The sequence below is a fragment of the Taurulus bubalis genome, assembly GCF_910589615.1.
Source record: "Taurulus bubalis genome assembly, chromosome: 14".
In the NCBI taxonomy this organism is placed as follows: domain Eukaryota; kingdom Metazoa; phylum Chordata; class Actinopteri; order Perciformes; family Cottidae; genus Taurulus; species Taurulus bubalis.
This window is the reverse complement of record NC_136602.1, coordinates 3,398,694-3,426,108: the sequence shown is the minus strand read 5'-3', so window position 1 is coordinate 3,426,108 and position 27,415 is coordinate 3,398,694. Positions and strand designations below refer to the sequence as shown.

At 41.7% G+C, this 27,415-nt stretch overlaps 3 protein-coding genes across 3 annotated transcripts; 2 read left to right on the top strand and 1 right to left on the bottom strand.

Moving 5' to 3' along the window:
* Positions 1-1,485: 1,485 nt before the first annotated feature.
* Positions 1,486-9,072, top strand: LOC306746661 (gap junction alpha-5 protein-like; the record flags this gene model as incomplete). Its single annotated transcript, XM_079229611.1, has 6 exons — positions 1,486-1,554; positions 2,078-2,242; positions 3,699-3,986; positions 4,925-4,990; positions 6,295-6,443; positions 8,595-9,072. The coding sequence occupies 6 exons, from the start codon at positions 1,486-1,488 to the stop codon at positions 9,070-9,072; spliced, it is 1,215 nt and encodes a 404-aa protein (XP_079085737.1).
* A 6,109-nt stretch (positions 9,073-15,181) lies between these two features.
* On the bottom strand, positions 15,182-18,834 carry cycsb (cytochrome c, somatic b). The gene is made up of 3 exons (XM_079230298.1): positions 18,735-18,834; positions 17,218-17,392; positions 15,182-16,270 (listed from the first exon to the last, which is right to left on the bottom strand). The coding sequence occupies exons 2-3, from the start codon at positions 17,384-17,386 to the stop codon at positions 16,125-16,127; spliced, it is 315 nt and encodes a 104-aa protein (XP_079086424.1). The 5' UTR covers positions 17,387-17,392; positions 18,735-18,834; the 3' UTR covers positions 15,182-16,124.
* A 2,101-nt stretch (positions 18,835-20,935) lies between these two features.
* Positions 20,936-27,266, top strand: rbm45 (RNA binding motif protein 45; the record flags this gene model as incomplete). The annotated part of the gene is made up of 11 exons (XM_079229320.1): positions 20,936-21,232; positions 21,774-21,896; positions 22,677-22,803; positions 22,972-23,115; positions 23,765-23,944; positions 24,191-24,320; positions 24,949-25,042; positions 25,493-25,647; positions 25,811-25,886; positions 26,379-26,528; positions 26,833-27,266. The coding sequence occupies 10 exons, from the start codon at positions 20,936-20,938 to the stop codon at positions 26,493-26,495; spliced, it is 1,443 nt and encodes a 480-aa protein (XP_079085446.1). The 3' UTR covers positions 26,496-26,528; positions 26,833-27,266.
* Positions 27,267-27,415: the final 149 nt, after the last annotated feature.

Below are 27,415 nucleotides of genomic sequence, written 5' to 3'. Positions count from 1 at the left end.
TTCCAAAGTCTTTAATGATAAACTGCGTTGCCAAAGTACAGACTCTCAGACCCTTGAGGACAAAAATGTCCCCAATAAAACCACATCGCTTGATCCCACGGCAATTACTATATAACACCATGAATCTGCTATATCAGGCCTTCAATCAGGAGACCCGGCTTCAGTTTCTACAAACCAGAGACGAGAAGGCAACACACTGTTAAATGAAGACATTTGCTCTCATAATGTCCCCAATAGAGACACAATTATATCAACTCTATATTGTTTTCTTCTTCACAAAACTCCAGCTGCTGGCTGGAGCTTTGTTTGGATTTCACAGGGAAGAAAATAGTCGTAGTAATACACATTGCATGCATAAACATACCTACTCATATCAGAAAAATGTGTGTGTGTGTGTGTGTGTGTGTGTGTGTGTGTGTGTGTGTGTGTGTGTGTGTGTGTGTGTTTACAGTAGATGTCTAGCTTTCCTTCCCCACAGACAGACGGACTGGAGTGTGGGAACCGAGAGTGAAGCTAAACTAAGACGTGGGCACAGACATTTTTATTAATGGGGTCGGGGCCGGGCCAGATAGGGTCGAGATAATACGTTAAACACACACACACACACACACAAACACACACACTTGCTAACCTCCAACACACTGACCAACAAGCACAAACGGTTTTCTTCATATTTTTACTTCCCAAAGTTTCCATCCAAGTTTAGTACAAATTTGTAGAGAAATGTTCGGAAAATTGGCAAAAGGAAACGTAAATAAACATTAAAAATAAACTCTTTTTACATCAGGATGACATTAGTAGTTGATGCATGGAGATAAACAGCTGGTGGAGCAAATTCTCCAGTCAGGTGCCATAAAGAAAAAAGGAGGCACAGGATTACGTTTTAAAAAAAACGTTTGTTTCATATCTGCAGAATATTACAACATCATAACTGCTCCCCACAATGAATACATGTTTGCCTTTATAATTCATGTTACTGGGTGGAAGTGATGTAAGGCCCTTTGGTTTAGCTGCTGCTTGATGGCGACTTTACTGTTAAACTCATATTCGTCTCAAATGAAGCAGCGACGGCTCCTTAAAGGTTCCTAAACATTTTGTATTGATTGTGAATGACATTTATGTGCGTGGAAAACCACACACACATCATCAATAGGAAGAACAGATACAGAACCTGAAGATGAAACATCAGGAAAGTGAACTTTCAGCCAATAGATGTGAAAATATATACCTTTTTATTGTCTAATTGTAGAAAAAGAGTCTTAACTGCGTAAAGAAAAGCAATACAAGGTGTAGTTTTTGGTTGATTTTGAGATCATCTCACCCTTAAGATGCTTTTGGCAGACGTCTTTTGTTTAAATAAATCTCAGATGAGATTAGCAGAAGCCTGAATGTGACCCAGACATGAAACCCGTCTGCTTTCTGCTCTTCAGGTGAATTCTGTTCCTGCTGAGAGACAAATAAATACAAAGTCTGAGCTGAGCTGTCATGGCCGACTGGAGCCTGCTGGGAAACTTCCTGGAGGAAGTACAGGAGCACTCTACCTCTGTTGGCAAGGTTACAACACACACACACACACACACACACACACACACACACACACACACACACACACACACACACACTGCATGCCAGGCAACATGGCATCAGTCTGACTTCCTCTGCACACAAAGGAAGTAAAACCATGCATACACAATAAAAATAAAACATTCATATATTTCCAAATCATCCTGTTTATTTCACATATCCTGATGCATAGTTTATATTCTCCTCCTCTAATAATAAGCAGAAGTTTATGTTTGATGGCATTGTACGAGCGCTGAAGGAATCCTAAATAATGTAAAATAACCCTTCCATAGAATTTATGCAACGCCTTCTAAAATAATATCACTATTCATCTTAAATTAATATTTTGAGGGCGTCACAAGAGTTGCATTATTCTTAGTTCTGAGCCATCCAGCTGAAAACTAAGACATTACTGAACTAAAACCCTCGTCTTTTACATTTGTTTAGCATTTTCAAATGTTGCTCCAGACGTTAATACACAAAAAGTCTTGATTATTATCGTTATTTCTACCAGGTGTGGCTGACCATCCTGTTCATCTTTCGGATCCTGGTGCTCGGGACGGCGGCTGAGTCGTCGTGGGGCGACGAGCAGGAAGACTTTAACTGCGACACCGAGCAGCCGGGCTGCGAGAACGTTTGCTACGACCGAGCCTTCCCGATAGCTCACATACGATACTGGGTAATAAACTGATGTCACCTGACTTCACGTTTGATCCATCCAAATTTCCCGCTCAACGTGTTTTTTGTTTGTTGGGTTTTAAGAATTGCATTAATTATTAAAGCTACGAACACTTCAGGAGAATATTAGATGGTCACTGTTCTCAGATGAATCAACTAGAGTCATACGTTCCCGCTGTAACTCGGCCTTGAGACGTGACATGTGACACGTTGGTCCTCGACCAATCACAGCCCGCCGTCTTTCCCGACCCGTGTGATGTAATCGGGAAGGCGGCGCTCGAGTCTTGTGTTGAGAAAAGCCTAAAAACCCCAGACCTCCTCTCTGTTTCACAGTTCCACCTCTTCTTTATTCACCTGGTCATGTTTAAAGGTGTGCGCTCAGCGCTCCTATTGGTCAACGTCCACACGGCGAAACAATCAGTCCGTAAACATTGATGACGTCACCGACGGCCCTCGTCTGCGGCTGAGATCCTGAAACTGAACTCTGCATCTTTGTGTTGGGAATCTTTCTCTAAACGCCAACATTACTCCCCCTCTCTCTCTCTCTCTCTCTCTCTCTCTCTCTCCCTCTCTCTCTCTCTCTCTCCCCTCACTCTCTCTCTCTCTCTCTCCTTCTCTCTCTCCCTCTCTCTCTCTCTCTCTCCCTCTCTCTCTCTCTCTTTCTCTCTCTCTCTCTCTCTCCATCACTCTCTATCTCTCTCTCTCCCTCTCTCTCTCTCTCTCTATCTCTCTCCCTCACTCTCTCTCTCTCTCTCTCTCTCCCTCACTCTCTCTCTCTCCCTCTCTCTCTCTCTCCCTCACTCTCTCTCTCTCTCTCTCTCTCTCCTTCTCTCTCTCCCCCTCTCTCCCTCTCTCTCTCTCTCTCTCCCTCTCTCTCCCTCACTCTCTATCTCTCTCTCTCCATCTCCCTCTCTCTCTCCATCTCCCTCTCTCTCCCTCTCTCTCTCCCCCCCTCTCTCCCTCTCACCCTCTCCATCTCTCTCTCTCCCTCTCTCTTTCTTTAAACGCCAACATTCCCAAACTTTTTTCACACATAACAATTGAAATGTTCCAACCTGCACCAACGTCGCCACACGACTGAAAGTTCACGTTAAAATCTCTGCACGGGGATTTTCAGACTAAAAGAGAGACAACCCCTCTTCTAATTAAAACAAGAAAGACCAAAAGACCAGTGTCCTGGACCATGGAGTTTGGATATCAGGGAAAAAGAAAAAAGAAACGTCCAATTTCCGACGAGGAAAGTTGGTCGAACCTCCCCAACCCTGACCTTAAAATCCAAGATGGCTGCTCCGTGCATTACCAGTAAAAACGTACTACAAATAGCCAATTTGCAAGACAGTTATCATCGATGAGTTTGGGTGCAGTAAGGACACAATCAAACCGTGATGTTAAGTAGTTTAAAACTGTCGCATTAATTCAACTGTTTTTTATCGTATATATGTCTGATCTCCTGCCAGGTGCTCCAGATCGTGTTCGTGTCCACGCCCAGCCTCATCTACATGGGCCACGCCATGCACACCGTGCGCCGAGAGGAGAAGAGGAGGAACCGAGAGGAGGAGGACGGAGAGGAGGAGGACACGGGAGGGGGTGAAGGAGAGGGAGGACAAGAGGAACACGGGAGGAAAGGAGAGAAGGGCAGAAGGAAGGAGGAGAAACCAGAAGGCCAATCGGCAGGTCGAGTCCGTCTGAGGGGAGCGCTGCTGCAGACGTACATCCTGAGTATACTGCTGCGGAGCATCATGGAGGTACATGCTAGTGTCCATATATATATATATACATACATATGTATGTGTATACTAGTACTTACAGACCAGGGCCCACTAGGGCTTGACAAGAATAGGACATTGAAATATCACGTTACCTTGATTACTCCAAAACATTTTACGTACAATTAAGGGGTTTTATTTACTTTTTTTTTTTTGTCAAATCTGTTTACTTGTTTTTTTTAGCAAAACAACTTTAATTAGACAAATTTAAAGAAAAGGTTGATGAATAAACCAGATGTGTAAAATATAATCTCTGCTTGCATTCCTCTGATTTCATGCGTTTTTTATGGACTTTCCATTAATGCTAAATGTTTCTGATGCCCCCAGGCTTCACCCGGGAACTTTTTTTAGTGAGCCAACAGTGTGAATTGTGGGTAATTCCCTGATGCAAATTCTGCAGAAATGCATGGATGTATAATGAGAACACAGCGTTGGTCAGTGGCGCATGGAGCAAAACAAAAAGTACAACATTCAGATCAAAAAATCCTCGGGGTCCATAAAGCAAGCGCCCTCGTGTTTCCTTAAACTCCGGCTCCTCGTTCTGCTTCACATGGAGGAAGCAAAGAAAATAACTCTGGGTTCGGCTATTAGTGCATTTTAAATCTTTAAGAACCTCATGATTTAAATTACTATTCAGGTGCTCGATCGTAGATTTCCAGACGTGTTTTTGGGGCCCAATGGCATCACATGATGAACCAGGAAGTTGTAATTCCACTCTATGGACACGGTGTAGAATCTTGCAGGATGCAGACGTGTATACAGGTCTGAGAGAGAGAGAGAGAGAGAGAGAGAGACACTTGTGTGACATTGGGATCGATCCTCTGTCCATCCAGACGTGACCATTTAGCCACTGCATGGTGTAGGAGGAGGAGGTACATGTGTATTCCTCCACAGCTGACTGACTGCTCCTCCTGCAGGTGGTGTTTCTGATTCTCCAGTACTTCATGTACGGAGTCTTCCTCAATCCTCTGTACGTCTGCAAGGTGAGACCAGAACTCTGACTCATTTTGAGTCATTTCCAACGTTTAAAACATGATATTCAGGACCCACAGTCATATCATCTCTCTCACTCTCATACTCTCTCACTTTCTCTCTCTCCCTCTCTCACTCTCTCTCTCTTACGCTCTCTCTCACTTTCTTACTCTCTCACTCACTTTCTCTTACCTCTCTCTCCCTCCCTCTCCCTCTCTTACTCTCTCACTCTCTCTCGCTCTCTCTCTCTCTTCCTCTCTCCCGCACTCCCCCCCTCTCTCTCTCTCTCTCTCCCTCTCTCTCCCTCTCTCCCCTTCTCCCTCTCTCTCCCTCCCTCTCTCTTCCTCCCTCTCCCCCTCTCTCCCTCCCTCTCTCTTCCTCACTCTCCCTCACTCTCTCTCTCTCTTCCTCTCTCCCGCACTCCCCCCCCTCTCTCTCTCTCTCTCTCCCTCTCTCTCCCTCTCTCCCCTTCTCCCTCTCTCTCCCTCCCTCTCTCTTCCTCACTCTCCCCCTCTCTCCCTCCCTCTCTCTTCCTCACTCTCCCTCACTCTCTCTCTCCCTCTCTCTTCCTCACTCTCCCTCACTCCCTCTCTCTCCCTCTCTCTCCCCCTCTCTCCCTCACTCCCTCTCTCTCTCTCTTCCTCGCTCCCTCACTCTCTCTCTCCCTCTCTCCCTCTCTCCCTCTCTCTCCCTCTCTCTCCCCCTCTCTCCCTCACTCCCTCTCTCTCTCTCTCTTCCTCGCTCCCTCACTCCCCCTCTCTTCCTCTCTCCCTCTCTCTCTCTCCCTCACTCTCTCTCTCTCTCTCTCCCTCTCTCTCCCCCTCTCTCCCTCACTCCCTCACTCTCTCTCTCTCTCTTCCTCGCTCCCTCACTCTCTCTCTCCCTCTCTCCCTCACTCCCCCTCTCTTCCTCTCTCCCTCTCTCCCCCTCTCCCTCTCTCTCACTCCCCCTCTCTTCCTCTCTCCCTCTCTCTCTCTCCCTCACTCTCTCTCTCTCTCTTCCTCTCTCCCCCTCTCTCCCTCTCTCCCCCTCTCTTCCTCTCTCCCTCTCTCCCCCTCTCCCTCTCTCTCACTCCCCCTCTCTTCCTCTCTCCCTCTCCCTCACTCTCTCTCTCTCTCTCTCTCCCTCACTCTCTCTCTCTCTCTTCCTCTCTCCCCCTCTCTCCCTCACTCCCTCTCTCTCTCTCTCTCCCTCACTCCCTCTCTCTCTCTCTCTTCCTCGCTCCCTTACTCTCTCTCTCCCTCTCTCCCTCACTCCCCTCTCTCCCCCCCTCTCTCTCTCCTCTCTCTCTCCCCCCCCATGCCCCCCCTCCCAGGCCTGGCCGTGTCCTCACCCGGTGAACTGCTACGTCTCCAGGCCGACAGAGAAGAACGTGTTCATCGTGTTCATGATGACGGTGTCGGCCGTGTCTCTGGCGCTCAGTGTGCTGGAGCTGCATCACCTGGCGTGGAGACACTGCTGCAGGTAATGTGTGTTTGAGCTTAAGAGACCAGGATGCTTTAGTGTTTTGAGACCTTTTAATCAAACTGCAGATAAAAAACGTCACTGCAGGCGTTTCCAGATGCATTAGGATACAATGTGTGCTGAGTTGTTTCAGGTCGAGGTGAATTAAAGCTCACACACATTAGATATGAAAAAAGACACTGTTGGCTGTCATCAGTGGGGGAAGTACAACTTTACTCAAGAAATGCACTTATGTACTATTTTGAGGTACTTGAGTAATTCCATTTTTTTCTGCTTTCAGAGGCAGATATTGTACTTGTTGTACTGATTTTAAAGCTTTAGTTACTTTACACATGCAGATTATTAAAACAAAAATATAATCAACCAATAAATTATGATCAACTAGTAAACTACCCGTGTATAATGTTGACCTTTACAAGATTAAACTGAAGGACACATGATGTTCAAAGTGCTCTACACAAATAATGTAATATATATTATTCTGAAATGTGACATTCTGCATAATGAATGCTACTTTTGAGACTTTATTTTGTTGCTATTTTTTTAATGCAGGACTTTTACTTGCAACAGAGTATCTACACTGTGGCATTAGTACTTTTATTTGAGTAAAAATCAAACTACCAGAGCCCAAAAACCAACCAGGTGCAGTTTCTGGAGGTGACTTTGAACTCACTGCCAATTAAACGGCCGCTTCTCTTGCGGTGCAGGAGATCAAACGCAGACGGGCTGACGCAAAGAAAATACTTTAACGAAGCGAAGCGCTTTCAAACGGTCAGAACTGAAGAAGACAAGGGGAGAGGAGAGGAGGGAGGTAACGAGGGACAGGTGAGAGCAGGGCTGACGAGCGACCGGGTGAAAACAATTACAGGCGGGAAACAAACAAAGGCAGGAAGTGACGCTGCAAATCAAAGTTACTATGAACGAGATTTATCCAGAAATATGGTGGTGTGTGCCGTGAAGTTACTTTATAACTTCTTTTGGTGAATGGTGCCGTGGTAATGGATGAAGAGCCTCTGTAGATGCGTGTGAAGCTCAGACACATCAGATAGCCGCGGGCGTCCATGTTTTGTTGTCCTAAATTTCGTCGAGTTGACTCAGCGGTCATTTAAAAGTGTTAACAGAAACTTGATGCAGATGAATAGAACGTTAATTATCCGAAAGCTGATTTTCAATCTGAAACAAATGCGACCTTTTAAAGAGGAGTCATCCAGAAAGGAAGGGGAACTCCACAGATTTGACACATAAAAGTTAGTTTACTCACCATTCAGTAGAGGCGGAGGTTATTGATGTGCGTGGCTCTGATGGAGACTTTTTAAAGTCAAGAGGAAATAAATCTGATTATGTTATCAGGGTTATCTTGGTCTTCAAACTTTCAAATATATAACAGAAAGCCTGTGCTTCACGCTGGGGGCACTTAGATAGAAAGATATGGGCATTAATAAGGGCGGGCGAACAAAAAGATCGTGTTAGTTCCACCGATGGAGGACTCTGTAGTTCAGAAAGTCAGGATGAAGTGTATATGGGTGCTTATGTTAGTTTTAGGATTAAACCGAGCTCTTGCAACAACTAAAGTTCATTTCTCGACTATTTTGAACCTTCGGTGATTCAGCTGTTACTTTCTGGAGCTAAACATAGAGGTCAAACTTTCTGACGATTCCAAACAAAAACTCTGAAGAGCTGAAATGTGACTTTCTGGCATTTCTTCTGGGAATAAAAGGACAACTTTGAGTAAATTAAGGTTCTTCAAGCGTGCAAGTTCACAGCCCTGAATCCAGATGTGTGCTTTTGCACAAGTAGCCCTTTAAGCCCTAGCCCTAACCCTAACCCCTAATCCTATTTATTGTTTGAGTTGTGTTTAGAGGTTGTACATCAGGATTATATATTATTGTAGCCCTGATTTTTATGTTTAATTTGATACCTAACATGTTTTTTTTTTTGGGGAGGAGGGATTTATACCATGATTTTTTCTTGATTTTCCTGATATAAAAGGGTATGATATAAAAGCTAGGGCTTAACAGGTTAAAAATGAATCTTCTAGTTTAAAACAAAAATGAATAGAGTTTAATCAATATGGAGATGCACGCTTACCCAAATTAAAATAAATAAATAATGTATTGTGCAATGTTAACTGTCTAAATCTCTTCGTTGCAGGCAGCACTTTTTAAAAGCGAAGCTGGAACGACGCTTAGCTAGCGCGCCGCTAGCTCCTCGGCTCTCTCTGTCTCCTCCCCCGCCGCCGACCCCGCCGCCGGACTTCAGCCAGTGCGTGATCGGCTCCTCGCACTTCCTGCCCCTCCCGTTCCCCAACCACCGCCTCGCCAACCAGCAGAACTCTGAGAACATGGCCACCGAGAAGCACAAAATGGCTGCCGCCGCCGAGGAGGTGAGCCTCCTCCAGATGCGCTGCTACTCGCCCGCGTGGCAGGAGGCGGATGGCAATCAGATCCAAGATGGCGGCTACCTGAGGACCGACGCCAAGTCCTACGCGCCCGGGAGCAGGGAGGTGAACGGCGGCCCGGACGGGCTGCTGCTGTGCCCGAACGGAGGGCTCTGTCACAAGGACAAGCGGAGATTCAGCCGGACGAGCGGAACGAGCAGCCGGACGAGAGTGGACGACCTCTCGGTTTAGAGAGGAAGCAGAAACTTTAACTTCTCACACGCCTGCTGAACAAACTGAGACACATTTTAAGACAGCAGGACTTCACATTTAGCAGAAACACTAACTCTCTGTTGTTCTGTTTAGTCTCGACTGCCATCAAAATGAATGACTGTGACTTCATGAGGACGTCATGCTTTTTAAACGTATTTTAAAAAATTTGACACGTGTCAATTGTATGGCCCCTCTGAAGAAACTCTTCAAAAGAAACAACTCGGTCAAAACTACTTGGTTAGGTTTATGAAAAGCTCATTGTTTGGGGTAAAAAAAATGGCCTTGTGTTCCACACGGGGCGCGAACCGCTGTCTCCTTGGATCAAAGACCAGAAAGCATTATTTAACCATTTCTGCCTGTTCTGTTTGCTACATCTTGATCTCAAATGTATAGATGTACATCTTTTAGGAAAGGGCATGCACAGAAACCAATATCAAGTTTGCTGTTTTAGCTTTTCCTGTTTATAGACGCATAACATCACACAATATATCAATTTAATTTAAGAGCAGCACATACAGAAATACTTTTCGTATTATGTGGACACACCAGAAACGGACTGCAGTGTCAAATGTTAAACTGGTTATTTTCATAGAAAATGTATTTTCTGGTGTAGAAACGCATATTTTCTTGCAGTGTAACAAGTTAAAAACTTTGATACATATATGATGGTTCTACATGCAGACAATCCTTAAAACCTGACGGTGAGATAGACGAACACTGAGCGCTAATCACATTCACTCGTGGTCGCCAAATACTGCGTTCACCGCACAGCCTTCTGAAAAAGAAGATTTTTATGAAACATTCATATCAGATCGTCTGACGTCCAGCTGACGGCAACGGTTGCCGATCACTCGGACGGACTTGCAGTTGCTGCAACTTGAAGCAAATGTTCTCCCCAAAATGACGGTTTATGACTTCTGCAGATTGTTGAGGGAAACGACTAAAGGTCAAACTTTTGGGCCGGTGTTGGTCTTTTGCTTGTTCCAAAGATACAACACAGTGCTCTCCCACAGTTTGGGGGCTCTTTTCTACATCTGAGGAGGCAACAACACCCAAGGGTGCTGGGAACCTTTCTGACCTCTCAAGCAGCCAATGTTTTACCTGTGAACTCATCGACCTTCTGGCTGAAATTCAATATCGTCGGGCAGTGTTGACTTATTTTTACATTTTCCTGTGAAGTAGAACTAAACTGTATTTTTTTCTAAATTTGTTATATAAGTTTGTCATTATTTTCACTGTATTTCAAAGAGTCTAAGTCTTGAGCTGGTTTGCGTTTTAACTGCAGCAGTGCCTGTTTTACTGGATACAGATGTTCATCACTGGATATTAATATGAAACACAAATGCAGATTGCATCTTCACACCAGTATTCACAACAGTATTTTTAAACTTTTTAAAGGTTATGCTCAAATTTCTCAAATGTGTTCAAAGTCCTGTTCTTAGTCAGCTTTAAGAACTGAGCTCCTGCTGCACTGCATTTATAATAATGTCTCATTCTGGCTCTGAACACATCTGGGCGACAATCTTTGTCTGAAATGTAAGTTGTGTGTTTTATTTGGAGATTGTACTGTAGTTTGACAAATTAAACTGATTACCATAAGTGAGGATTTTACATTGTTAGATATTTCCTATATTGTAGTTTTGTATTTATTATTCCACTTCAATAATGTGAATGCTGTATATGTTTCAAAAGCTTTGCAGATAAAATATGAAAAATCTTTTGAGTATATTTTCTCTCTAAAATGCTTACGAGTACAAAAGTCCTCTTTTCTTTTCAATACCCGCCGTATTTATCTTTGACTTCTGTTGATTAGCGTGTAAATTAACGTGACTCGGTTGTGGAGCTGCCTTGATATTACCACGATTATAGCAGGAAAAACCCAGAATAAGTACGACAATAGCGAGGCCGACAATAGCTTTTTAAACAACACATACTACTGTAAAAACCGGGTTACAAGCCGCTACTACCTTCGGTGGTTGTCCCCGCTGTAGCAAGCTAGCTCTGCTGTTAGCTCCCCGCTACTACTGCTAGCTTCCCGCTACTGCTGCTAGCTTCCCGCATCCCCTCCGCCCGAGTCGGGCGTCGAGCTGAGGCTGGTCCCGCTACCTTCGGTGGTTGTCGGGGAACTAGCGAGAGCTAGCGGAAGTTAGCGGAGAGCTAGCAGAAGTTAGCAGGGAACTAGCAGCAGCGCTAGCTGGCTACAGCGGGGAACTAGTGGGGACACCCACCGAACATCGTAACGGCTTGTAACCCGACTTTTACGGTACACATTTAAACAATAAATACACTCAGGATCAGATACTCAGTTTTTAAGGACTTGGTTCAGGAATATGAACTAAAGCAGCCAATTTAACACCAACACTGTATGAGAGCGTGACACAGACAATAATGTAATCCTATTAATTTAAAGGAGTTAAATTATAATTTGACATAATTTGATAGTGTAATTTGACACTAACTGTAGTGATTTGAGTTTAGAATGTGTGCACATACTCTATGATAAACTACCTGGGATCTGTGTAGCATCATTATGGCAACTAGAGATCACATCGCCTGAAGACCCTTCATATTTCCCTCTGACCCACTCGGTTCATTCATAACAAGACAGATAGAGAGTTGGCAGCTGAGAAATGCTGGATGGTTTGAGATGGTTTGGAAAAGGAGCACCGTGGTATTCAAAAGGAAACCGAGCCTCGTTCCCATGGCCAATGTCCAGCTTGAGCTGATGGGAGAATTTCCAGCAAGGTCATCTGGATGCATCAGGAATGTTTGGGAACTGCAACTCTATCTCTCTCTCTCTCTATCTCTCTCTCTCTTTTCTTCTCCTCGCTCTGTGGCAGCCATGTCGACACTACAACCGCTGTGTGAGCGAGAGGATTCTCCGCATGAGACTGTACGTTGAATGGAAAACCGTTACTGAATTAAACTGCCCTGCATGCTGCACAGCCAATGAGATCACCTGCTGAAATTAACAACACATGGTGTAAAATATCAGACTTTATATGTGAAGAATGATTGTAAACATACGGAAAAGTGGTAAAGAAATACCCAATTGACTCTACAATTAAGGACAATCCTTCCTTATTTAAATGTTAAAATGGAAAACGAGACATCAAACATAGCAAAAACATTTGAATTTACATTGGCAACATAAATGAAAAGGAAACCATTAAATACAAATTAACTGCATGAAGGAGCGCACTTAAATGTTATAATAGAAGGAAACAGACACGTTCGTAGAAAAAGTGGAAAGTAAATATGGTGAATTTGTGTAGTTTGATTAAAAATGTCAAACAAGTATTACAGTAAATGTGTAACAAAGTTTTATAAGTGATGCATACATTGAAAAAACACAGTAACTCAAAAATGGCTGTTCGGTCAAAACTGTTATGTGGACGGTGGCGCCCTCTTGTGGGCGAATATATAACTGCAGTACTAAAATAACCGCATATGAGGGAGGAGTGTGGGGGTTGTATTTTTCAGCATTCTGGATAAAAAATTTAATTTAGGTGCACCGGTTCTTCTTCTGTATGAAAGTTCAGGGATTACTTTTGCTTGGCCAGAATGTATGTAGCTAACGAGTTAGCCTTTGAATGGTCAACATGGCATTTTAAGAGGCTTAACAACGAGCAGAAAGTCACCTTGAAGCTCTGTATAGCCGAGGGGGGCTGAAGGTTCTCGCTGATAATTCTCTACAAGCGACACCTTTCACGTTGTCACTCGATACGCACTTTATTATAAAAGATTACATTTAGGGGCTAAGGACCTTCACTGACGGTCCTCACGAGTACAGAAAGACAAACATATGTGTGTGTGTGTGTTTGTAGTCAAAGCAGCATGGTGTTTCCTGTTTCAATATAGACACACTCTTTTGGTGTCAATAATAGTGTAAGCTCATAAAGCCTCACTTGACCTCAGATTTCTGCGTAGCACACACGCGCGCACACACACACGGACACACACACAAACACACGCACACCTGTCACTGTAGTTTGTGTCAGCTGTATATATATAGCTCAAAAGGGAGACCCTCGTTGGCTGTAAACGAGTGTGTGTGTGTGTGTGTGTGTGTGTGTGTGTGTGTGTACCTTGGTATGTCGCACTCTTTAAATGTCACAGTGTAATTTTAAAGTATCCTGTGACATTGTTATTTTCTTTACGTCACACCGAACACAAACGTAACGTTTTCCAGTGAACACACACATGAAATAAAGTAAAATGATTGGATTGTAAATGTTGCCGTTTCTCTCTCTCTCTCTCTCATGGAGTCAAACACACACGACTCTAAACTTAAACATGTTTTATTGTGTAAAACTGTTTTTCTAATTAAGAAATTCATAAAAACCACATCATATGATAGTGATGCGATCACAGATTATTTACTTATAATCTGATAATTTATCTCATGACTCATGAGGTTATTGTTTAATGGTTCTTCCAGGTTTGTGTTCTCCTTGTACATCTGATTTAATCCTGATATAATACTGATGACCTCCATTACTATTCATCCTCAGCGGGCCTCATTTCTCTGCTGTCCTTGGTTCACCCTTGTTGACTCGCCATTACTTTACCTTTTATTTTTATCTGCTTCCTGTCGCCACCTGTTGATTCTTAACTGTGCACATAACGGCCGCTGGCTCCTATTTCATGAGCCAGTTATGAAAACTGAGTTTGTTGTTTTTGTAACACTTTTTGTCTTTCATTACTAAAGTGTTATTGTGTAATACCATCTTCCACCACCAGGTGTTACAAACTCTGATCATCAGAGCTACTTTATAGATATAATAAAGCAGTTATGTCTTTCTCCTTATGAAAAACGCATGTAGAGTAACTGCAGGTTTATAATATTCCATAGTGGAAAGTAACTAAGTACACTTATAAATAATTTTGCCATACTTAGGCTTATTACATTTAAATTAAATCACTTTTTAATCCACTACATTTATTTGATTACTTTAGTAGCTAGTTATTTAATAATAAAAACTCTAATAAACACACATTCTATATGATTTATAATTGTATCAATATGAACGTGTTGATCAAAGCTCACACATTTATCTCATAAAGGAAGTGAAGGCTCACAATACTTGGTATGAATCAGAATGTATTGATCGCTGCCCAGCCCATATCAAATATAAATAAGTAATACATATTTACCAGCTGCAATAGTAAAGTGATGCACACATTGATGCATTATAATAATCACAATCCAATAATATAATGAACATTATTTTGAATTGAGCTGCAAAAAGACTTTTGATACGTAGATTTTGACGCTGATACTTTTTTTACTTTTACACAAGTAGCATTTTAAATGCATGACTTTTAGGTAGTATTTATTCTATTATGAGATTAGAAAGGTAATCAGGAAGAACGTCCTCAACAGCTGTGTATCTTAGTTGTATTTTTCCACGAACTACACCCTCATACAATCAAAATGAGTTTCCAGCCTCACAGCACAAACGGACTGTTTGAAGACTCATCCGGACACGACACTGCTGAGCTTTGGTCGAGAGGAGACGGGAACTCAGCAGCTCTCAGTTTCCTAGAAATAGGTTTGGGATTGTATAACACACTCTGTGAGCGACAGAGGCGTGGCTCAGAGGGACTTGAGTCCAACTCACCCAGGAGTGGATTGGCTTTGCACTGGCTGTGTTTACACGTGCGTCACTTTTTATGAACTCCAATCAGCACCATAAAGTCTCATTAAATCAGTTATCAGATAAGCAGGGGTGTGTAGAGATGCAGAGATAAATGGTCTTGACTCAAGAGAATGATTTAGTAAAAAAGGTTTAAGTAGATAAATGTAAAAAGAAAAAGAAAAAATATTTGTTATATTTCATTTACAGTTATATTCTTCACCAATATAAAATGTTTTAATAGTTTTCCTGGCTATCTTTATCACCGTTGACATCTCATTTCATTTAGCTGACGATTTTATCCAAAGAGACTTACATTCCTATAGTGTGTTGCTCAAGGACGCATCGACATGGACCGGGGCTCGAACCACCGATCCTCTGATTGAAAGACGGAAGAACAGACAGTAAAAACCCAAACAAGTTTCAATGAGGAGACGACAGTCTTGTTTACATTTCTGGAAGTCTTTTAATTTACCCTTCTTCATCCATCCGGTCCACAACCACCACAACAAAGCATTAGGAGATTGTTCATGTGCAGACAGTGATTACAATACAGTGTTTCGCTGTTTTACACCGACAGCAAGCAGCCCCATCAAAACATTTCACAGATGCAGTCTGTCAGATTACAGTAAAATAAGTTAAAACGATACTCCTTCAGGCCTGTGAAACCAGGTAAAACAAAATCTTCCTTCAGATAGTTCCTATAGTTCCTCAGTACCGTAGTTCGGTGGTTTTGAAGGCATTCATATATATATATATATATATATATATATATATATATATATATATATATATATATATATATATATATTTATACCCCACAATTCTTAGCTGTAAGGAGGCAGTAATCAGCACCACTCTTTTACGCACAATTTAAGAAAAAAACAACTTGTACCGAGTCTGATGACTGACTAAAAACAGGAGCTCAGAGGGGCTGCTTCAGGAACAGATCAGGCTCTGTTACAGGTGGATTGAGAGTCGGCACCAGTTAACCACTAAAGATCCAGATGTTCACCCTGTTTCACTCCATTGTCGCTGAATAAAGGTTACTCTTTTTTAGTAATACGTTTAAAAATGTAATTGATAGAGTACGGCTCTGCAAGCAGGAAGCACCAGACATGAGCTGTCACGGAAAAACAGAATGAGTGGCAGGTCAGGCGACCTATCAACATGACACATATTTTAAATAATGGGATTAGTTTTTTTACAGATCCACAAAAAATAAAAACAGACTGTAGTTTTATGTTTGAATGCTTGCCGTCTCCCAAGAGGCGGCACTTTTCTAATAATTTAAGTGCAAATGGCTGAACATAAAGCCTGCATACTCAGCATGTGTAACCCGATAATAAAAATAATTAAACGACGTTAAATATTCTGAATTTAATGACCACTTCATGAAGTTGCCGATTTAAGGTAGGCGATGAGGTCCTGGCGCTCGCCCTTCTTTTTGATGCCGGCGAAGATCATTTTGGTTCCAGGAATGTACTTCTTGGGGTTCTCCAGGTACTCCATCAAGGTTCCCTCGGCCCACACGATACCTGGGAGAAGACATCAGTCATCAGTGATGAGAGGGATAAACCATTTAGAAAGTTCCACTAAAAAGGCAAGCATTAAAAAATTGTTAATATTTAATGAAACTGTGAATGCTACTAGTTATGACACAGTTTGTAGCGTTACACTCCGACAGATGGTCCTGCACTTTGACTGATGATTTTAAATGTCTGTTATTTATTCCAAAATCAATGTAAGAACTTGTGCCTCTTTGTGCTAAAATCGTTTCTTTTTCCATCCAAAATTGACCGTAAAAAAAAATTAACTTTAGCCGTTAAACACCGCAATACGCGACTTCCATTTCAACTACGTTTTTCGCCTTCAAAATAAAAGCACCTTATCTCAAAACAGGAAACCTGATACAGGATTCATACACATTTGGACTTTTCCATGATTTTAAACCAAATTTCCATGACCAAACATTTTGTGAAATCTGGGTGTAAACATGGAAAAGTGAGTAAATGTAGTATTTAAACTAACAATGAGAATACAAAGCATACAGTAAACCTTAAATGACACAAATGAATGAGACAATAGTTTGATTAAAAGAATAAACATGTATATAGATGCCTGTATGTATGCCTGCTTATATTTTGAGCGTCTTTCTTTTAAAAGCATATTAATTATTTCCAACTCAGCGTAAATGAACATCATGAACACATGAATATAACACATTTACATGACTTTTCCATGACTTTGGGGATTTTATTTTTTTCACGGACCTTTCCAGGCCTGGAAATAACCATTTTAAAATTCCATGACTTTTCCAGAACCCTGTAGTTATGACACAGTTACTCGCAGAAAGCTACATTAAATGACCCTTATAACACAGAATATTTCAAATATCCCCCCCCCCCCCCCCCCCCACTTCACGTGACCTACATCCCAAGCTAGACGGGTAACCGAGGCCTCGTTTCCCCACCAGTGAACTGACCTTTGCTCTTGTTGGCGTCCGTGTATGAAAAGCCCGCCGCCTGGCCGGTCTTGCGTCCGAACAGACCCCAGAGGTTGGGGCCCACCTTGTGCTTTCCCCCGTTCTCTACCGTGTGGCACTGAGCACACTTCTGGACAAACGCCTTCTTTCCCTTGGCCACGTCTCCCATAGTCAGCTGCAGAAAACACACAATAAGTCGTGTGTTTAGTTATGACAACGTATATATAAACACCCATGTGTGTCAGAGCTATAACTGTGGAGCTACTATTCATAGAGCATAGCTAGGGGGCTGGGAGTTAATTCAGCCTGAGCGACGCCATCTTGTGAAGGTCGTTTAAGGTGAGGACTTTCTCTAAGTTGTGACATTACCCTGAGGTCACTTCTGACATGAAACGTGCACTGGAAACCCGCTCCCGTGACGTCACTGCAAATAGCGACGCCTCAGCTCGGGTTACGTCACGAGGACACCTGCCACAGTCACGTGGAGGAAATGCACGTGCAGGAAAAGACGCTTCTGCCGAGAATGCGCGCGGCCGTGACAGATGACACCCAAATGTGCTCCCCTTGCATTTTGTGTCCTCAAAAAAGCCTTTATAACGCACTTATAACCGGCGAATACACTTTAAATAAACTCCACATTTGTCCACAAATCAGTAGACGCACACACACACACACACACACACACACACACACACACACACACACACACACACACACACACATATATAATATACAGCGGTTGGAGTAAATGAAAGACTTAAATGTCACAGGAATTTGACATATTTAAAGGGGTGCTTACGTTACGTCACCCGAGTTGACACTTGCAGCAACGAGACTGCAGCAGTTAACGTTACGTAACATCTAAACGGTAAATTGCTCATATATATATTCATATAATCCACAGGAAACGGACGGCCTTATACGTTACACCTTTTATAAGTTAAAAAAAAGAAACATAAAAGCCCAGACAACCTCTAACATGGCGGGGGTACCCGAATGTATCGCATCCTTTCCTTCAAGGACACACAGCAGAAAAGCGAAAGCAGCTTCCTTATGCAGACGTTATATCACACACATACTAGGTTAGCTAACAGCTAGCATTAGCTTACTATATAACCTGGTCAGAATACGAGGAAGGTTACCCCGGGAACGGGTCATCGATTCGGGACGTCAAGGATGCTTCAATGACGTCCGAATATCCACTGCAGCGTTAACCTAGCTAGATAACACCTTTACAGCGTCCGCCAGACATTGAAAACGAGCTTAAATCCTTTCAAACAATACAGAAATCCAACATTAAAATGCCGCATTACGCTTGAATAACGGACTCGGTTGGTTAACCCGTTCGGGTTTAGGTTACGCAAAGAGAATAAACGAGCTATTCACTAACGTAAACCGTTAGAGCTCTTCTTCATCCGATTGAATAATCAAATCCTCTCAAACCCAATCTATATCTATATATATAGATATACATGTATTGTAAATATAACTGCTCAATATGAAATGTAAAGAATTACCTTTTGTGTTAAAAATCACTCCCGCGCAGGTGTAAACTGCTTCTCTCGGCCGGTGAGCGGTTGGTTTCTGGCGGACGTAAAGAAGGTCACATCATTTTAGTGGCACCGGCTTTTGGCGTCATCGTCCAATCACGTTATGGGCGTCTAGATCCTGACGTAGCCCCGGCCGCGTCCCATTTCTAGAAATAGACGTTTCCTTACCCGACTTCACATCTTTTACATTTATTTAAAAATCGCTTCACGGAGCTAAAATTACAAAAAATACACACTGATAAAAACTATCCCCTTTGGATATTTTTACATTTTAAAAATTGAAAGATGAAGTTGTAGATGTGTCGCTATTCTCGTAGTAGGAGATGAGACGAGGGTACGAGAAGGACGCGATGAATGTAGTTTGGTACGCGTACACGCATCTTGTCGCATTCCCCAGCTTTCTATGTGGAGCAAAAAGAACCTGCTAGTACAGCAGCCTTATAAGGAAATCCATCGCCTGTATGCACACAAAAGTAACATGTATATTTATTTACTGCCATTAAGGACAGAATTAAGTATCTATCTAAGTTCATTTTAGTTTTGAATAACTTTTAATTTGCCTATTATATTCGGGAATATGGGGAAATGTCCTCATGATTTTGATTAGATATTAAATGCTGCTTTCAGACACTATTTAAGCTATTTCAGAAAACTTTAGCACTTACCTGTAACTAACTTTTTTTCAAAGCAAGAAGAGACATTTGATTTAACCTATATTTATATCACAATGAGACTAATAATAGTAAAGCAAACGTTTATACACACAGCGCCTCTCTGAAGCAGACAGTTCTTCACAATGAAATAGGGACAACATATCAGTAAGACGCATGATTTAATAAAACTAAAGGCGACCACCACGTCAAAATGCATCGTCCCCTTTAATTTTCATCATGGTGAATGAGTTCAAATGGGGTGACTTGTCATCATAACTCCATCAGTCTAATAATCTGTTGCTATAGAATAGGCTATGTGCTTCAAACACTCTCACTTTAATGTTTTCCTTATATACATAGTTTATATCTGTATTTATATATGTGTGTATATATATATATATATATATATATATATATATATATATATATATATATATATATATATATATATATATATATATACCACAATAAATCTATTATATTCTAAACATCTGTCCTCAAAAAAGGTCATTGTACTTCACACAAACAGCATATGGTGACACATGCATCAATCATTCCTGTGACCCTCATTACAACCCCACATGAGTCACATGCCTCTGATGCAATCATCAGCTGATGGCTGTATTGTGTTTGGCGGAGTGGTGTAACACACCTAATCAAGTACACACATATAATATAGTTGTCCATTTATTTTGTTGTTGTTGTTGAGAATCTGAATCGTTGATTTGCCAAGTATGTTGCACATACAAGGAAATTGACAAGGCGAAAGGTGCATTAACAATAACATAGACATAGAATAAAACAATACAACATATATATTTTTTAAACAGTGCAATAATAGATCAACATGGGAAACAACAAACAGATAACAGTACTTTTAAACAGGTATAAAATAAAAGTGGTATGTGTATTTTAATCAAGAAAAGAAAAGATGTGCAGGAGTCAGAGACAAAGGATATTCATTTATTGTCATTGACTATTTTTCTTTCTGACTCTATTGTAAAATATCTTGCAATATGCACATTAGGCTACACGTGTGAGATTAAGTAATTTATTTCAAGTAGGCTAAAACAAATAGTTTGTTACCACAATACATTTTTGTGGCTCAACATTTGCGCCCGAGATTCTCGACAGAACTCATACCATCGCGAGAATTCCAGCGTTACAACTCCGGTACAGTAGGTGGCAGTAAACGTTCACTATCTTCTGCTATCGGCGCTACTGATAGATTCATAAAGCTGGGAATTTATACACTTAACCAAGAAAGGAGTAAACTAACTCATAAAGCAATTTTTTGGGCCAGCCAGTGCAGAACAATATTCGAAACTAAATATGTACGAATGTGAATGTAAGGCATTACTAAATGTCTGGAGTCATAACGAACTAAACGAAAGTAACGTTAACCGTCTTTGGATATCGATCCTCCGGAAGATTTGGGAGGTTCCGAGTCGCACATGAAGGCAGCACCAACGGCTACTTTCAGCCGCTCACAGTTTCGCTTGGGAGGAAGACAAGATGGAGGACTACCCAACAAACACCACCACCACCAACGAGAAAAAACAAACCGAAAACCTCGACGAACCGCCCAACAGTCGACTTTTCGTAGTCACGAGTCGCTCCATAACCGAGGATGAGCTTCGGGAGAGTTTCTCCGTGTTCGGGGACGTCCACGGGGTTTGGGTCGTCAAAGACAAGCAGACAAAGGAGTCCAAAGGCATCGCTTATGTGAAATTCGCCAAGTCATCGCAGGCCTGCCTGGCCATGGAGGACATGCACGGCAAAGTGCTGATGGAAGGCACCAAACCCGTCAAGGTAACGTCGACGGTTATGTCGCCAAATTCCCCGTTAAGATGATTTACGAGTCAGTTGAAACGGTGGAGTTAAAGGGGGAGTAAACGTGTTTGTTTGTTGTCATTGGCGAAACAAACAAAAAAGGTTTTTAAAATATTAATATCATTTAAGGTAAAATATATACTCGTGTGTTTTTATTTGTCCACACTTACCTGTTTTGTGACGTATTTATCAGTGAAACTGGATATTCCCATTTGATTGGATTGCTAAAAACACTCTTTTAAAAAGTTGTCAAGTTGACTAATCTCCTTAAATTCAGTCATACACAACAAGCCATAAACCTTCATACTACAAGTATATATTATAAAATAAAAGTGTGTAACGAATTTGGCCAATAAACGATTCTGACTGACAAGTCTAAAAAATGAGTAGTCTCAGTAACTTCGCAACTGACGTAAAATGGGATTTATTTCCCATTGGTAGTTATGGGGAATTCTCCATATGTGTGTGGTTCATTAGGGTTATGATTGTAACCCTTGTCCTTCTCTGGCTGCTTGTGCAGGTGTTCATTGCTCAGTCACGGTCTTCAGCGAGACACAGAGACGTTGAGGATGAGGAGTTGACCAGGATCTTCGTCATGATCCCTAAATCCTTCTCTGAGGAAGACCTCAAGGACACATTCAAGGTAACTTCATCTGCCTTTACCTCTGCTTATATGTAACATAAGAATATATGGATGCTTAATTCAACTGATGTCTTTTGGTATCTTATTTTAACTTTATTCTGACCGTTTACGTTTTATTTAAGGCTCTCAACAATATCAAAATAACCTAAAATATTATCTATAACTACCATCTCTTGATCTTTGTCATGATCCCTAAATCTTTCTCTGAGGAGGACCTGAAGGACGCATTCAAAGTAATTTCATCTGCCTTTAGATAGGATAGATGTATACTTTATTATATTTAAATTTGTTTGTGGCAGCAGCAAGCAAAGTTACACAGAAATATTAGGTATGAAAAATACTCTATATACTAATATATATATATATATATATATATATATATATATATATATATATATATATATATATATAAAACGGAACAGCAGAGCGTGTTAAATTGAGAGAATTACACAATGAAAGTGCAAAAATACTAAGTATATGCAGTGTACCACTGCTTATATGTAAAATAAGATTATATGGATGGAGATTTGCACATTGGATGTTTATTCCTATGCTTAATTCAACTGGTGTCTTTTTGGTATCTTATTATAACTTGATTCTGACAGTTTCCATTTTTATTTAAGGCTATCTAAAATATCAACATGACCTAGAATATTGTCTATAGCTGCCATCTCTTGACACGTATGTGAATGGAGACATTGACTTGTGTCATGTCACATAACCAGTTTACCAGGATTAATACACTTATGTTTATCCCTGGCTTTGTTTCTCTCTCTTTAGGATTATGGTGATATTGAGTATTGTGTGATCATCAAGAATAAGACCACAGGGGAAAGTAAAGGCCTGGGCTACGTGAGATACTACAAACCCTCCCAAGCTGCCATCGCCATAGAGAACTGTGACAAAAGTAAGATGCTTTCACATTATTTTAGCTGGTTCATTATTTGTGGTTGAAGTAGCCGCAGGAAAAAGTACTCAGCGACTTTAAATATCATACGTTAGTTCATACAGTCAACGTTACTGTGTCTCAGAACTGTGGCATTGATGATGATGATGATGATGATGATGTTGTTAGCTTACAGGGCCATCCTGGCTGAACCTCGCACCAAGGCCCCAGCAACAGAAGACTACTCTGGGGGAATGGCCAGATGTGACTATGCCGCTGGCGGTGGCGGCGGCGGCGGTGCTGACTCCTCGAACCAGTACGGCTACCCGATGGGTACGCAGCTGTTTGACATCCTTATTCAGTCTTTATCAGGCTTTGACGTTTTTAGTTCTAAACCCATCTAAAGTCAGTCAGGCATTAGACACACAGCACTGATTCCTGTATGTTGTATCTGCTGTTAGATAACATTAAACTTAAACGCACATGGGAAGACATTGTTATGCACGAGCTAGTGTTTAAAATGTAAACCTATGGAGTTTTTGATTTACCTTTTTTTTAGCATCGCTAGCAATGTTTTTATGCGTAGGTTCCTGTTTTCCTGCCAATTACTTCACATTATTCCACTGATCTACAGGTGGCGGTAACACACCCAGAAACACAGCAATGCAGCAGGGAAGAAGACTGCTAGCAAGTAATCATAGCTTTGAACAATGTAGGCTACACATCGACACGGTTGGGGAGCTAAAGAATGGATAACTGGGAATGAAATATGTCAAAAATAATTTAGACGGGAGATAATGAAATTGTGAATTAATAGTTCAACATCTGTAGAAGACAAAATTCATCTGATTGTCACATTTCTTAGCTGAAGAAAACAGGACTGGAGAAGCCGTGTAGCATGATGGTCACAAGTCATATACAACTGGCGATCCCTTGCTGTGGTTGTCTCTGTCCGGTTCATGACCCTGGCGTCTCTCTACAGCTGACCCCGGCAACTACCCGGCCATGGACTACCGCTCCACCGGCACCGGGGACTTCACGCGCTGCCTGATGATGTCGACGCGCGCCGCGCTTTCCCAGGAGCAGGTCTTTGCTCTCTTTGACATCATTCCTTGCATGGAATACTGTGAGCTGCAGAGGGACGCTTATGGAATGAGCAAAGGTCAGTGATGAACAGAAAGTACGGGCGTTACTTGTTATTCACCTGTGAGCCATAATCCAGTTCGTTGGTCTCACCGTAACATTTTCCCGACTGGTCAAAAAAAATGTTTTTAACAAAAAAATAGGAATTTTCTTGATTGTATTTTAAACTCCAGTCAAACGAATACAATTGATTTACTGTTGATGTCTTCTTGCTACCGGTATTCATTTTGATGACTAAACTTAAAACTTGTCCCGTTGGCCTCAGGTCACGCTCTGATTCGCTACGCCAATCTTGGATCATCGGTTTATGCCAAGGAAAAGCTGAACGGCTTTGAATATCCACCCGGCAACAGACTGTCCGTCAACTTTGTTGATGACGGAGAGGACCGCAGCAGGTACACACTCTCTCACACACACACACACACACGCGTATATACTTAATACAAACAACAGTCGCGCAGTACTTACTGTGTCTGCAAAAGTCAAAAGTGATTGGAGGAATGCAGCAGACAGGCTTATTATTTTTTTTTATGAATGTAATCATTAACTGTCGCCATCTCTACATGTCTTCTTAGTAATCTGTTAATATTAATTGGTGAATGACTGTTTCCCCTGAGGGGCACAGTGACTGGCCAGCCTGTCTTTATATAGTAAACAACTAAGTTCCCAGCCTCAGAAGTAAAAGTTGTTGGCACCACACAGTATGACGTGGAGTAAAACCTTCACGTAAACCATCGTCTTAACAAAATGTTTAAGAAGCATCTGGCACAGTAAACTGGGGCTTATCACAAAATATACACTCATGTATGGTGTAATTGCTAGTTTGCAATCCAAATGTTGAGTAAAAGTACAACAAAAGGTTTAAAATGACCATAAAAATTATATTGGAGGCACAAAAAAAAGACATTAAGATATCTGTTTGAGAGTGCCTGCATTTCTGTCCGTATACGTTCTAGTTTTAAGTGTTTTGGTCGGTGCAAACCATTGAAGATCAGCATGAAGCAGACTCTTGTTTGTGTGTAGTCCTGTAGGTCGGATGGCCATGCAGTTTGTGGCTACTCAGATGATGTCACCGCCGTGGAACGGGCCGTCCTCCAGCCAATCAATGAAACCTCCTGTAAGTACATCAAGTCAACGCCGGATTTACACATCTTTTGTAGTTGTATTTAAAGACTTATTGACAAAAATTAGATTTCGTTTTTTGGGATTTTAGACCTTTATTACCAGCACTGTTGTGATTTTTTTTTTTTTTTACCTGTCACAAAAAAAAAAAAGAAATCATGAAGCAATCACCTGGAAAAACAAATGGCAACGTTTGAATAATTGTTTTTATTCCCTTTTTCTTGCTGTGGTATCACATTAGACTAAATCTCACCTATTATAGAAAACTCCTCACCCCGCTGATAACAACTCAAGGTTAATTACCGTTTTGGGTAATTATCCCTCCAGGCCTTAACCACAGTTTACATAATAATACAATGACCAGTTAATTTGACACAGTAAGGTGAAATATAAAAAGGCTGAACTGAATCGCTCACCCCGGGTGTTTTTGGTCGATGCCCTCCAGAGTTATCCCGTCTCCCCGATGCTCCGGATTCAGACCGACGTCAACTTGCCTCCTCTGAAGAAGCTCGCTGCCCCCGACTGCAAGGCGAAGGAGCGCTTGTTCGTCGTGTTCAGCCCCTCCCCGCTGCCCCCAGACGTGCTGGAGGACGTCTTCTGGTAGGTCTCATTCATTCATCTCACTTATAACACAACACTGTGCGTATGGTGGACACAACGTTTCATTAGCCAGGAGGTCAAAGGTTAAATTTGATCATGTTTCCGAGTTTAGCGAAATGCAATCGACATTAACGAATGATTGTCTCTCTCTCTCTGTCTGTAGTCGCTATGGTTCCCTTATTGAGGTCCACTTGGTTCCTGGAAGGAAGGTTGGATACATGAAGTATGCCGAAAAACAGGTGAGACTTTGAACCGTTAAAGATTATAACAGAGTTCTTAGGGTCATGGAATACCTGGAAAAGTCATGGCATTTGAAAATGGTTATTTCCAGGCCTGGAAAAATTACATGTCGTTCATTTACTCTGAGTTTGAAATAATTAATATGCTTTTAAAAGAAAGACGATCAAAATATAAGCAGGCATACATACAGGCATCTGTATAAATGTTGATTCTTTTAATCAAACTATTGTCTCATTCATTTGTGTCATTTAAGGTTTACTGTATGCTTTGTATTGTCATTGTTAGTTTAAATACTACATTTTACACAAACACAAAATGTTTGGTCATGGAAATCCATTGGTCAAAATGTGTATGAACCCTGTTATAAACTCTTGAACACGTGCCAAATACAGAAAAATAGAGGAAAGAGGAAATGCATAAAGATGGAGGGATGAATGGAGGTAGACAAACTGACATGTGGAAGTGACCCGTTCACCCCGCTCTGCTCTCAGTGTGCGGATGACGCCATGGCTGCGCTCCACGGTCAGGTCATCAACGGCGTGAAGATGAAGGTGATGCTGGCCGACCCGCCCAGAGAGGAGTCCCACAAGCGGCCTCGCACCTACTAGCCAGGACCCCGGGACCCGGGACCGAAATGAGCGGTAAGTGAACGGCCGTATTAGCAGAAGAATCGGGTACCAAAGTATTTCACTGTGAATGTATCCTTTTGTAATTCCTCTCGCATGGTTTTTGAAAGCCACACACACACACACACACACACACACACACACACACACACACACGGAGCAGAAAAAGGTTACTTGCTTAAACTATAAGTGTGTTGCAGTGTCACTTCAGAGAGACACGATCACTTAAAGAAGTTGTAGAGAAACGGTTTTCCTGTGAAGTGTCTGAGTCCAGTTGTTTCTCTCCCTGTGAATAACACTGCAGCTTCTTGTTCCCTAGGCGACTGTCATGACACAATGACACCTGACCCGACCGACCGACCGATATCGAGACCTCCACCCGACCACTGACCCGACCACTGACACCTGTCTGACCATACTTCTTGCCAGTGACCTTGCTGCGACTCGCTGATAATAGTAAATGAAAGCAGCCACCGCTACAATGGAGTCTTAATATCGTCTGTGCAGTTTGTGGTAAGCCTCATGTTTTTTTTTTTTGTTTTTTTTAAAGTAATTTTTTAGTTCAGGTGGTTGACCGTATTTTTATCCTGAAAATCTGGGCAGAACATTTAAGATCTAGACGGTTGTTTTTCCGATCTGCTGTTTTATTTTCTTCCTGTCACCCCTCCCTCATGTTGATCTTAGTTCAAAGGTGTTAATCAAATTAACTGTAAATTTTTTTGTTTGTCAGTAAAAATAAAAATGTTGAATTCAGCCCATCTCGTCTCTTCTTCTGTAGCTGCTGAATAACTAGTCGGTTGTGACATTTTGTTATCTGTAAATATTGTATTTCATTCTTTACTTTGATCAGTTGTTGGATTTATTGTGCTTGTTTTGTAAAAGTTTATTCTACTATAGTGGTT

Bases quoted from the DNA above. Each gene is read 5' to 3' on its own strand.
- cycsb (XM_079230298.1), bottom strand. From the start codon at position 17,386: ATGGGAGACGTGGCCAAGGGAAAGAAGGCGTTTGTCCAGAAGTGTGCT. The intron at 16,271-17,217 runs GTCAGTTCACTG...GTCTTCTCCCAG, and splicing joins GGACGCCAACAAGAGCAAAG to GTATCGTGTGGGCCGAGGGA.